The 13,361-nt window shown below is 48.3% G+C and overlaps 1 protein-coding gene across 15 annotated transcripts in view; it reads right to left on the reverse strand.

Moving 5' to 3' along the window:
- The window catches only part of Fgfr2 (fibroblast growth factor receptor 2), a 108,857-nt gene that overhangs the window by 73,712 nt on the left and 21,784 nt on the right, over positions 1–13,361 (reverse strand). For 5 of the 15 annotated variants that reach the window (XM_006976988.4, XM_076553618.1, XM_015995884.3 and 2 more), the window contains exons 3-4: positions 10,765–11,031; positions 9,460–9,537 (exon numbers count right to left, since the gene is read on the reverse strand). The exons of 5 other annotated variants lie outside the window; for them this stretch is intronic. In XM_006976988.4, the coding sequence (XP_006977050.1) occupies positions 9,460–9,537; positions 10,765–11,031 (345 nt within the window). The remainder of the gene's footprint in view (positions 1–9,459; positions 9,538–10,764; positions 11,032–13,361) is intronic. 5 more of the 15 variants (XM_076553644.1, XM_076553640.1, XM_015995888.3 and 2 more) reach the window with 1 other exon arrangement.

Genomic DNA, 13,361 nt, shown 5'->3' on the forward strand with positions numbered 1-13,361 from the left:
ACGTGCAATGCACTGCCCTGGCTTGTGCCAGCAGTACACTGGCAACCCAAGCCTTCGTCTTGGTAGCCAAGGAATGACTTACGGAATAGGATAAGAGAATGTGGCTGGGATTTCTAGCAGGTAGCTGCTTCCCTGGAGGGAAACTGTCGCTACAAAACATGCTTTCACAAAACAGGCCCTGACCACACACCACAGTCTGGACACTGTTTCTTGCCTCAGCTTCAGAGACCCAAGGTGGGCGGGGGCACCATGAAATCCAATCACTATGAGGCTGTAGCGGGAACTGAATTTCACAACAAGCCTTGGGGAGCCGAAAGGTCACTGAGCTAAGTTGTTTAAGGTGCCGGTGTGCCGGGGAAGGGACGTCCCCATGCTCTATATTGCTGCTGATTTTCTGGCCTCCGGCACTCTGCAGAGTGCTACCTCGGGGCAACAGTCTTTGCAACTGAGCCTCCTTTAAGATGGCAAGTGTGCATGTTTTTTTAAAAAAATAAACATGATGCTTGGAGAAGAGATAAAACTATTATTTGTAACAATAACATGGCCTTTCCCGATATAAATTTCATAATCTAGAAAAAGAACACTCCTATACAACCATCACACTGTGTTTCTTCCCTTCTGCAACAGCCTCCTGTCCCTTGAGGCAGTCTTGTTATGTAGCCCAGGCTAGCATCAAACTCAAGGTCCTGCCTCCTCTTCCCTAGTGCTGGCATGGCAGGTCCAACACACCGGACTCTGCAGATTCTTCTCCTCAATATTCCCTGCCATTTCCACAAAGTAACTACCTACAAATGTCCAGGCACCAAAGAGGTAGAATATACAATCAGGGAAACAAGGGCCAAGCATCTTGGAGAAGCCAAACCAGCCTTTTCCCTACCAAAGCTTGGGAGCATGTCCACAATTCCACATAGAGCAGGAAGTGTTGCAATGGAGTCAAAGCCTGCATGCAGATGCAGAGATGATCCTGGTACCTAGCAGATGGCCACACACTGGCTATTCAACAAACTTACTGAAAAAGAATTGGCAAGATAGCACACAAGATTGCCTGAAACCGGGACCGTGAGCAGCTGCCTTCTCTGCCTCCCTTGGTATCACCTTAGAGATACGCAGCACACACTCAAAGGCACTGATCTGATAAGAGGGGATTGTGATTTAGACTTCCGAAGGCCAAAAAAGTGAAGCACACCACGTCATTTGTGAAGTAAATGAATGGACTTCCCTTTGGCTCTGACATTCATAGATCTCCTTCTGGAGATCACAGCAAAAAGAAAAACAGCCTGCTCGTCACAAAATATGAACAATAAGGAAATCAAACAAACAGTCGGATGCAGCATCACAAAGAAGTAAAATCCCGTCAGAAAGATGCAGTCGACCTACTGAGAGCCGAGAGCAGCCGTCCTCCTTTATACCAGCCAGCACTTATCACCTCTGGGTGATCGTGCTAGGTCAATTTTCACTCTGCTAAAATGCAACTGAGTTAAGAGAGGCCCTGACTCCACTCACAGTCCTTCCTAGGACCCTAACGGCCATCCTTAGCCATTCTGTCCCATCACGGAGGTCCGTGCCTCCTCCGCTGTAATGGTTGCTTCCTCATCACGGATGCCAGCTTCCACGTTCAAGGTGTCCGTCCTGGAAAGTACACCTGCTGGTGACTGCCAGCTAGCAGGCAGAGAATAAAATAGGCCACAGCTTGAGTTGCAGACAGGGTAGAAGGATGGATGGCTGGGAAAAGCTTTACTATAAACCAAGGAAGCTGTTCTGATAAGGTTCTAATATTCTTCCCAGGCATCTGTGTGCTATGCAGGTATTGATTTTGTCAACAAATGGTAGGACTACAGGGGGTTTTGACCCTGCAATTTAAACTTAATGATAAAACATAAGCTGCTGGGCCTGCCCCATAAAAACCCTTACATGGCCAAGTATTGACATCTAAGGTTTACAAGCTTGTCTCTGTCCAGAACCAAAAGCAAGCACAGCCCCATATTTTAAAGGAAAAACAGAGAGTCATATTACAGTGTTCCTCCATCTGGCCTGATGGCTAACAGGATCAATGTCACCCAGAAAGGTTAAGTGATTTGATCAAGGTCACAAAGCCAGAGGCCGGGCCAAGGCTAGCCCCCAGTCTCCAGATCCCTTAGCAATGCTCCTCAACCACAGCAGGCCGCCCTGTGAACTCTCCCACAGTAATTAAGTCAAAAGTTCAAGATTTATGTGAGCCGGGGACGCTGATGACTGCCAACTTTATTTTTATTGATGCAGAAATTTTAAAACGCACGAGCTGTTTCAGCTCTTAGATCAAGTCTCCCCAGCTCCCTAAAGCCTCACTAAGGCCCCTGCCTTAAGTCTATAATTAGGGCTTTTAAAAATATCACTAATCAGGACATCTGAATGCTACGCCCCCTGATGTCTTTGGGTTTTGTTTGTTTTTTGTTTTTATAATGTCACTATCCTTGCAATAGACTGTCATTTATCTGCTTTTGGTTTGATATAAACTGAGAGAAACCAAATCTACCAGAATTGGGGGGTGGGGGCGGGACTTAAAAAAGAGTGGTGACACTATTCTAGCGCTGTGAAAAGATACCATGACCAAGGCAACTCTTATGGAAGAACGCATTTAGCTGGGGCTGGCTTACAGTTTCAGGGGTTTAGTACATCGTCATCATAAAGAGAGCAGACACGGTGCTGGAGAAGTAGCTTGAGAACTCTACATCCTGGTCCATAGGCAGAGAGAAAGAGACAGAGATTGGTGTGGGCTTTTGAAACCTCAAAGCCCATCCCCAGTGACACACCTTCTCCAGGAAGGCCACACCCCCTAATCCTTCTCAAACAGAGCCACTCCCTGGTGACTAAGCATCCAAATATATGAACCTTTGGGGGCCATTCTTATTCAAACCACCACAGGTACAGTCTGGCTTCTAGAAATCTCTATCAAACAGCCCAATGAACAGTGATGTGTTTTATCCAAAACACGTGGTATGTGTGGGGTGGGGGTGGGGGTGTCAGTCACTCACAAGAGAAATGAGTGGGGTACCTGAGGAGACTCCATGGAATTCACAGGATCTGTTGCAAGACAAGGCTTCCCATCCACCGGCAGAGCAGCTAGCCGGGGGCAGGCTCACCATTAGCACCCTCTGCCATGAGGCACCTGAACCCACCTCCCCGGGTGGTTTCCATTAGGAAGACTTTCCAGAACATTCCACAGCCTACACACTGTGTCTTTTTCAGTCTTCTCAGTTCGTGTACTCACCAACTTGGACGCCACCTCCACCAAGTTTTAAAACACAAACACATCAGAACCACGGTGACTCAGGACTGTTACACAGCAGCAGGGTAACCCACGAGTCTGGGGTCTCCTACCACGGACTTTGGTTTTCCCTTGTTCCTCCAGCCCTTCTCCCACGGCCCCCCACCCCACCCCGGAAAAAGGAGAAACTAGGACCGCTGCCTTTCTCTCTCAGGTGGGGGTAAGTGACCTTTGCCGGTCTCAACAAAGATGAAACCAAAATGGAAAAATCCCTCGTCACTAGAAAGGACAACTCCAACATCAGGAATCTGGATGCCGCTGTCCCGCTCTCCTGCTGTCCTGCTGTCCCTCTGTCCCTCTGTCCCTCTGTCCTGCTGTGGAGTCCCTCCAGTTAAGCAACAGAGCCAAACTTTTAGCCAAACATGAGCTACCCTAGAACGAACTCTCAGAATCTTCAGAAACAATCACTTTAAACACAAGCTTGAGGAAAACAATTTTGTTTAACCTCCATAAATCTGCTGTCAGATAATCTACAAAGACACTTAAATTCCCAGGAAAGGCAAGAACTAGGTAAGTTACCTTTCCCGCGCTGATGCATAGATGGGGAACCTTCTACACCCTCAACCTGGATGCATTTCAAAAATCAGCATTTGAATTGGTAACATTTGGTCCAGAGAAAACAAGTTCAGTTGAGCCTACGCTTATGATGACATCACAGGATTGCTCAGGAGAGTGAGTGAGTGCTAGCAAGGTGTGAGGACATCAGCTAGTCAGCTGCTAAAATATGGAAGGCGCCCTTCACACACCTCCTCCAACAGAAGGATTTGACTCAAAAGGTGATGGGGAGCCTTATCCATCCTGTCAGCCAATGCAGGGATGCAGAGTGTGTGTGTGTGTGTGTGTGTGTGTGTGTGTGTGTGTGTGTGTGTGTGTGTGTGTGTATGTGTGCACATGCATGCTGACTCTGCTGACTAGTTTTATGTCAACTTGACACAACTTAGAGTCATCTGAGAGGAGGGACCCTCAATTCAGAAAATGCCTCCATAAGATCCCCTTGTAGGTGAGCCTGCAGGGCATTTTCTTGATTAGTGATTGATGGGGAGGGACTCAGCCCATTTTGTGTGGCCCCACCTCTGGGCTGGTGGTTCTGGATTCTATAAGAAAGCAGGTTGAGCAAGCCATGGAGAACAAGCCAGTAAGCAGCACTCCTCCATGGCCTCTGCATCAGCTCCTGCCTGCCTCCAGATACCTGCCCTGTATGAGTTCCTGTTCTCACTGCTTTTGATGATGAGCTGCTATATGGAACTGTGAGTGAAATGAACCCTTTCCTCCCCATCTTGCTTTTGGTCATGGTGTTTTATCATGGTAATAGTAACCCTAACTAAAACATTGACTGTGGAGTCTGATCTCGCTTTCCATCAAGTGGGTTCTGAGGACTAATTCAGGTCATCAGGTGGCAAGCACCTTTCTACCCGCAGGACCATCTCCCAGCCCTCTTCTTAGTTCTTGGTGGTTGGTTTTGTGCTTGGACTTGGTAACCATGCTTCCTGCACCCTATACAGAACTGAAGACCTCTGCTGGTCAGGGAAGCTTGCCTTCCTACAACGAGCCAGCAAAACCAGATAAATGACAGTCTAGCGATCTGGCAGAAGAAATCACTTGGACACTTTTCAAGCTGAATAACACAAACTTAAAACATGCAATATCCGGGGCTGGGTGATGGTGGTGCACACCTTTGATCCCAGCACTCGGGAGGCAGAGCCGGGCAGATCTCTGCAAGTTCAAGGCCAGCCTGGTCTACAGAGCGAGATCCAGGACAGGAACCAAAACTACACAGAGAAACCCTGTCTCGAAAAAAAAGCAACATCCCAAAGGGCAGCAGGAAAATGGCGCTCACAAAACCCCAGACTACCACAGTCGGCACAGTCCCGAGAACACCGCTGGCCGACTCTACTCAAGTCAAATATTCAAGCACATGCCAGTGGCATCTCCAGACAACAGAGGCACCAGAGGAATCAACGTGGACACAAGGATGCTTCCAGGTGTCTGAAAATGCAAAGAATTCAGACCTTCTGCATTTTTCCTAGTAATCAGGTCAGGTATTTGACACTTGAGGTGGCAAAAAAAAAAAAAAAAAAAAAAAAGTTTGAACAGTAACATCCCCTTTCCCTCCTTGCCAAGTATCCTCATCCCAGCATTCTTTGGTCCCCACACACAGGCCACAGCTGCTTAATCTCAGCTGCCCCAGGCTGCACCTGTGAATCAGACCAGGCTAATCACACTAACAGATGGCAGAGGCCAAGTAGCCAGCTAAGAACTGCTATCACTTTAAATAGCGTCTAATGTTTCACAGGCCCCTCCCTGCAGCACTATCTCCCTGGTACAGCTAACACCAGCCCTTAATCACCACACAGCACCCATCTCAGGGACAGAGCGGGTGTCATTTGAGAGCTAATTACCAAAATTTCACTGCAGGGTGAAAGTGTGGCAGCCTCTCTATGGGGTGGCACCATGACACACCGTGCTTTGTTGCCCGGCCCTTCTACACAGATGCTAGGCAGTCGGGCAAGGAGTCACAGCAATATCCCCAGAGGTCCCCAACAGGCAAACTCCAAAACACTAGGAGGTTCCAATCACTCAGCCGCGGCTGTTAGATAACCTATACCTGCTGTTACACGTCATGACATCACGTGTGTTCCTAGTGATGTCGTCAGCAGACCTGACCCAGCACAGAACCGTTCCCAGGTGTGCCAGCAAATCCAAGTGGGTGGAACCTGATGTCTCAACCATGGAGGCACCCACATGTGGTACCACTTGAGCGCTATAAACAACTGTGCAAACAGATCATCTCACACACACCCCGCCCCCGTGGGGACCTGGGATGCCCATGGGTACCAGGCTCCGAGTGGCTGGACACTTCCCTTTGCTCCCTAAGACTTTTCTGATCACTGTAAAAAGGGTTGCTGCTTTCTGCATCAAGGGTTACTGGAGGCCGAACCTGAGCCGACAGCCCGCACCAGTGCCCTCCAGAGCCGGTTTGGGAGGGTTCCGCCTCCTGCTTCCGGGAGAGCCAAGGAACGGCAACTATGAACAGCATATTCTGCTTGGGTCCCTGTTGTTACCAGAGGACAGCAAGAAAGGTAACAAGCCTTTGCAAGGCTGTCACAACCCATAGTAGCAGCACACACTTTCACTTGCCTTCTTGGTTTTTATGAACGTGGCTGGTAGTTTGTGCCTGTTTGGGGCAAGTGTGTGTGTGCGTGCGCGTGTGCGTGTCCACAAGGCAGCAGTTCTTATACCTTAATGTGAAATGAATTACACATTACACACAGGAACACTTACCCCACATCTCTAACTAGGCAGGTCTGAAGACAAGCTTAAGGAACGGGTATATCTAGAGAGTTCCCACGTGACGCTAACACTGCTGGTCCAGGCACACTTTGAAAACCACTTTCCTAAGTGTTCACTCTCCCTAGAGTAAAAATTATATTAACTAAATTATTTCTCCTTATGCCCAAACTATTGAGACTTAAGAACAAAGCCAAACATTCATTGGAGTGACAATATTTATCCCAGGGCCTAACAACATTCTCTCTGTTAGCTAACCCAGGCTAAGCGATGGTGTTTTCAATAAATGATATAGGAATAACTGTGAACAACATCCAGAGGCAAGAGGAAATAGACCTACACCCAGACCTTGCAAATAGATCACAACTGGAATATAAACGTAAAACACGAAACTATAACGCTCCCAAGGAGTGAGAGGACTGCCCTAGAGTTTACTGCTGACTTCTTAGAGATAACACTGATGGCATGAGGGGACCCACGAGAGAGCTGATAAGCAAGGCTTTAAAATGTTTGCTCTGGGAGACACTGTTGAAGAAAGGGATTCTCACACTAGGAGAGAGGATTTGAATGAAGGAGTAGAGGACTGCTATCCAAAAACACACAAACTCTAGAAACTCAACAATAAGAGAACAAACAACTCAATTAAAAATAAAAAGACAAAGCATTTAACAGACACTCACCAACGAGCACATATAAAGATGCTTGCCATCCTCGTCATGAGGAAACCGCATTCTACAATGACAGAAATCCATAGCACCAGCATCACCAAATACTGGCAAGGATGCAGAGCCAGGGAGCTCTCCTTCATGGATGGTGGCAACGCAAAATGTTGTGGCTGCTTTGGAAAGCGGTTTGGCCAGCTCCCAGTGAATCTGAACTTACCACAGCATCTAACAGTGATGTTCCAAGGAGAAGGAAATGCATAGCTAAAAATCCCACACCTGGTCGATGGCATCTCTACTCGTGACTGCCAAACCTAGGCAACAACTAAGATGTCCTTCAATGGAGAGATGCATAATCTGTGTACATACAAACTAGGGATACTGTTCAGTACTAAGAAAAAATCAGCTGAATTCATTGGAAAATTCAGGGGGGAAAATGTAATGCACATCACTAGGGGGAAGATGCCTATCTGAAAAGCCTACATAGTGTATGAATCTAACTTATGATATTTCTGAACAGGCAAAGTCTGGAAAGATTGGTGGTGGCTAAGGGCTGGGCGGGTGTGTGTGTATGTGTGAATAAGTAATACTCGGCAATGTTTAGGACAATAAAATTTGTGTGATAGCACAATGATAGAAACATATTGTTATTCATTTGCATAAGCCCCAGGTCCTACAGTGAACCCTGAGGATCACAGACCTTGGGCTCCGGTGTTGAGGTCTTTTGAGGTCTCAAGTGCTGTTGACAATGGGAGATGCTATCCTTGGGGCAGGGCGAAGTCTGTGGGTAATTTCTTGATTTTGCTGTGAGCTATTCAAATGGTACCCTTTTTCTTTCTGATCCTCCTGCCTCCGCCTCTGGAGCTGAGACTGCAGGCATGTGCTACTGTGCCCAGTCACACAGGGATGGGAGTCGAAAGCAGGGTTTTGCCCATGCTGGGTAAGCATTTTACCAATCCAGGTACATCACCAGCTCTAAAAACATAGTCTAAGGCCACAGGCTCATTTTAGTAACTAATTGTTATTATTTATGACTCATTTAACTCACTTGTGACAAAAAAAAAATCCTTTTACAATATCGCTGAATACAACAGGCATAGGGTGTGGGGAGCAAAACAGACGGACAGAACCACCATCTCTTGGGAACAGTCCAGCCCTACCTGGAGAAGGTAAGTGATTCTGTGTTTTGCGTCTTTGCGGAACAAACGTTCACAAGCACCAAGTCTTCAAAGCATACGCTCTCCTTTAATCTAACTTCCCAGAAGACATGGCTGCCATTCCCGTCTGAGGCACAGATAGCAAGTGAGTAACCGAGAAGCAGTGAATCATTACTGGATCTCTGGCTGCCCAGCTCCGAGAAGCTGGTCATGTTATTGTTACCAAGCAAGTCAGCGTCCTCAAGAGTGAGTGCCCAATGCCCACTGCCTTAAGACATGCCAACATTCACCCTCTTTCTCATCACCATCCTCAAAGTAGGACATGCTTTTTCTTTCCCCTCAGCAAGAGGCAATGTTGCAAAGGCTAGGGTCTCTTAGCCTCAGAACATTGTACTCTGGGCCAGATAATTCTTGTTAAGCTATATGCTATGTATAAGGAACATCTCTGACCTCCAACCACAAGCCACCACCCGGCCCCATGGAGGACTTTCCAAAAGAGATCATTCAGGCAAGGTGGCTCACACCTGTGGGCCCCAGTACTCGAGAGGCTCATGGAAGGATCACACAAGCCCAGGAGTTCAAGTCCAGCCTGAGCAACAAAGTCGAGACCTTGTCTCCATAAATGAATAGATCAGTAATAACAGTGAACTACTCCAGGAGGGAGGAGAGGCAATCATCTTAAGTCAGGAAAGGCATGATGGGGGTTATGAAGAAGACCAAGATGGCCACAAGTCCTACTAGTGGTCTGTCTATGAACACCGAGAGACCAAAGAAGAAAAGTGGGACCACAGACAGAAACAGTGTTTGCAAGAGAGCGCTGTTGACACACAAAGAAAGGACAAGTGGCGAGAGAGTGGACAGCAGCCCAGTTTATTCTCAAGTTGGAAAATAGGGACAGCAGACATGGGGGGCAGGGGGGGCGGACAGTGAGGGCCAGGGACACAGCATGGCGGTTCGGAGGAGTCGACAGAAGACAGGTGAGGATTCGACAGAAGGCAGGACTCCCCTCTTCTCTCCTCTCGGGGACCTTCAGAGGCAGGTTACTTACTCTGGTTGTTCCTGTTCTCACTGACAAAGTCTTCGGAGCTATCTGTGTCGTCCTCGTCATCTCCAGATGAGATGGCATCTGCATTCAAAAGAACATATCCATGGATGCGTTGGCAAAGGCAAAAGTCACCACCACCTGCGGCTGAGCTCTCCTCGAGAGCGCTCAACCACCCGAGAGCCCAGGAGCAATGGCAGAGACCTTGGGGTGTTAAGATGGTTTCAGTGGCTTAAAGCATCTCTGTGAAGAGTGGATCACCTGGAAACACTGTGTTGACTCTCAAGGTTTCCTCCTATCTAAAACTGGGATGGGTTTTGAGCTTTCAATGAGTATTCAAATCCCCAACAACTTTTAAAAAATTTTAATGACTTTATTTTTATTTTATGTACACTGATGTTTTTCTTGCATATATTTCTGTGTGAGGGTGTTGGATCCCCTGAAACTGTAGTTATAGACAGTTGTGAGCTGCCATGTGCATGCTGGGAATTGAACCTGGGGCCTCTGGAAGAGCAGCCAGTGCTCCCAATTGCTGAGTCATCTCTCCAGTCCCGTCCCACCCCCCAACAAATTTTGACTCTAATAGCCAAACATTAGTTTTATTTCCCCTTTTCAACACTCGGGGTTCTCTTCATTATAGAAATGACTCCCGAATAAAACTCAGTTTCCCCTAGTGGGCATTCTGATTGCTAACCAACATTCAGAAGGGAGAATTCCCAACTGGCCACAAAGGAGGCCTGCTACTACCCATTCCCTTCACTATATAGAAGGAAATAAAAAGGAGAGAAATTTGGGGTTTAGCAAAGGAACCCAAATCTAGATTCCCATATTTCAACTGTATACTGTAAATGCCAAGAATGTGGGAGTGGGGGCGGGGTATATGAAGAAGACTGTGTACCCTGCTTTGGAATATCTCTGTCACTTGAGAAATCTATGGTATACAGGGTCCCAGTGAGGAATGTCAGAAATAGATCAGCCAGGCACAGTCTTCTACGCCTGTGGTCTCAGCTTGTGTGTGTGTGTGTGTGTGTGTGTGTGTGTGTGTGTGTGTGTGTGTGTGTGTGTGTTGAGGGGGGTGGGGTGGGGGTGGGGGTGGGAATGGTGGGAATGGGTAGGAGTTCAAGTCCAGCCTGGGCAACAAAAGCAGACCTTGTCTCGAATGAATAGCAAACTGACACTGTCTGTGCCTGGTAGTCAATGAGTACAGTTCCCTGTGCTTTCACTCGGCCGGAAATCATCATGACTTTTCAACCAGAAAACAACGGCAGAAGAGGAGACAGGAGCGTCCGTCACACTTGCAAGCCAACTCACCTGTGACATTCACCATGAAGTACCAAGTGTCACTGTCTATCGTGCTAGCTGCCGCACAGGCATAGAGGCCGGAGTCTCTAGGTGTGGCGCCTTTTATCTGCAAGTACTCCCCAATAAGCACTGTCCTATTGCTGGGCCCCAAGTGCACCCCATCCTTAGTCCAACTGATCACCGCGACATCTTTCAACATGCAGCGCAACTCTAGCGACTCCCCGGGGGCGACCACGTACGATTCTGGTTGGGAGATTTGGTATTTGGTTGGCGGCTCTGCAGAGGAGGTGGGAGAGAAGACAGAGGCAGATGGGGAGGAGGGAGAGAGGAGAGAAGGTCCAACAAAGGTCAGTGGAGGCCGTTCTTTCCCAGGAGACACTGTTCTTGCTCTACAAACGGCCTCAGGAGGCGCCCATCATCTCTCACCGCACCCCAGAAGCCGGGAAGCAGCCCCCACTCAGACTTTGACGGGCAGCCCTGGAAATGATGGCCACAGTCGCAGCCAGCAGAAGCTGTCCTGGGTTGGTTTGTTTCCACGGGCTGTAAATAGGGCTTTAAAAACCAACCACGCCCCAGAGTAGAAGGAAAATCCACCAGAAATGTCTAAAGGTGATTGCCAAGCTAGCCATTCAACATGACGGGGTGTGTGATACATGCACACACATACACACACTCTCAGACTGACTGAACTACTTATTTATGTTTCACTTAGCCAAGCTTTTCAATGCGAAAATGTCTCAAATTCGAAGGCAAATGAACCCAACAGTACTGAGCTGGTTCTGTACTGGGTGAGCTGGGAGATGCTGTCTTCCTCAAAATGATAGATGCCTGGATGCCTTTAACATCCAATGAAAGAAAAGGAGGGGGTCCCTAACAATTAATGGCCCTACCCTGTAAATCGACTTTTGGATAAGGATGCTATCTACACTGTCTACGCCTCATGCTACTAGCGAAGCCAGATCCATCCTGCCCCAGTGCCCGGTCTCCTCAGCACCCTTCTCTTTGAAGAACATAACATCCACCCTCTCATTCCTGCTTAGCTCCTTCTCTGATCCCAGATTAATCATGGCCCTCCGTGACCCACCTGGCTGGAAATAAAAGAGGTCTCTCCTACTCTAAAATTCTGCCTATTCCTCAAAACTACTGAAATAGGACACATTGCCTGTGAATATCCTGACTTCCTGAGGAATCCTTCAAGTCCCAGACAGAAAGCCCAATTCTGATAGGTCTTTATGCCCCACTCCCCTTCCCACCCTGGAGAACCTTTGACATACACAGAGAAGGCAGACATACTGAATACCATCACAGAACACCATCACAGTCCTCAAAGAGGCAGGCAGGATGAGACCATTGGCCTTCCTCAGGGCCACGGTGACCCTGAGGGCCCATGAAGTAAGCTTTCATGCCCATAGTGAGAGCTGTGGATGGTACCCAGAGTCCCAAGCCTAGAAAACACAATGCTTTCCATCCAATCTGGGACAATTCCAGATCTGGGCAGCAACATCACAAGGCAATTATTCTGCCCAGAGCTCACTCAAAAGAACAAATCTCCCACATGACTAAAATACAGTCCATTCATGCTTCAGTCCCACTATTTAATAAACATCTGGTCCAAGAAATACCAGCACAGCAGCAGCAGCAGCCAACACAAGGGGCCCGAGGCTTTTCACAGGGGATCCCCTCCAAATGCACACGAGCCAAGAGGGGCGCAGACCTTAAACAGTTCGGGAACACAAAGAGGGAAACCCACATGAGGAAGAAAATCACACACACACACACACACACACACACACGGCAGAAAGCAAGCCCCAACTGACAGCCAGGTAAGGTTTCAAAGGCTTGTTTCTCTCACTTGCCCACTGGTTATCGAAACACCTACCACAGGCCAAGCTTTGTTCTGTATGCTCAGGAAGCAAAGGAGACAAGGTGGAGTCCCAGCCCTGGAGGACCCTCTACTGTAGTGGGGTGAACGAGAGCAAATAGAAAATTCACAGAAAATGAAAAGTGTGTGAAGCAGTCTTGGGGTGAGGCGCCTAGGTGGTCCACATGGAGATGGTGGGCAAAGGCCCATGGGGCTGCAGGAGCCAGCAAAGCATGGCCCCAGGACCAAGCCAGACACTTGCTTTTGTAGACAAAGACTTCCTGGAGCAGTGCCATACTCCTCCGGGTATGTATTGTCTGGGGCTGCTTTTGTATTACTGGGGCACACCGGAGTCATTGCAAAGGAGGCCTCATGGCCTGCAAACCCCCAACATGGATAGTGCTGCCCTCCCAGAAGGTGTCTCAGCTTCTGTTGCAGGAGGGAATGGGAGGAGGCTTCCACAAGGAGTAGCAGCCGCCCTGTGCTGACAGGCAAAGCACAGAGCCAAGTTTAAAAGACGTCGAGAGTTCAGCTGGAAGGTTCTCAGATCAAGTCTCCCAGGCCTGTTTAAACCAAGAGACAGCTGAACTGAGCAGCTAACCGAATGATGGAGAGGCGGGTCTGGCAAGATGGGCTCAGAGGATGAAGGCATGCTTGCCCAAGCCAAGACTGGTCATGGTGAAAACCCACGAAAAGGTGGAAAGAGAGGGAAAACTGACCCGAGAGAACTGCACTCTGACCTCCA

Source organism: Peromyscus maniculatus, chromosome 1 (genome assembly GCF_049852395.1).
Source record: "Peromyscus maniculatus bairdii isolate BWxNUB_F1_BW_parent chromosome 1, HU_Pman_BW_mat_3.1, whole genome shotgun sequence".
In the NCBI taxonomy this organism is placed as follows: Eukaryota; Metazoa; Chordata; class Mammalia; order Rodentia; family Cricetidae; genus Peromyscus; species Peromyscus maniculatus.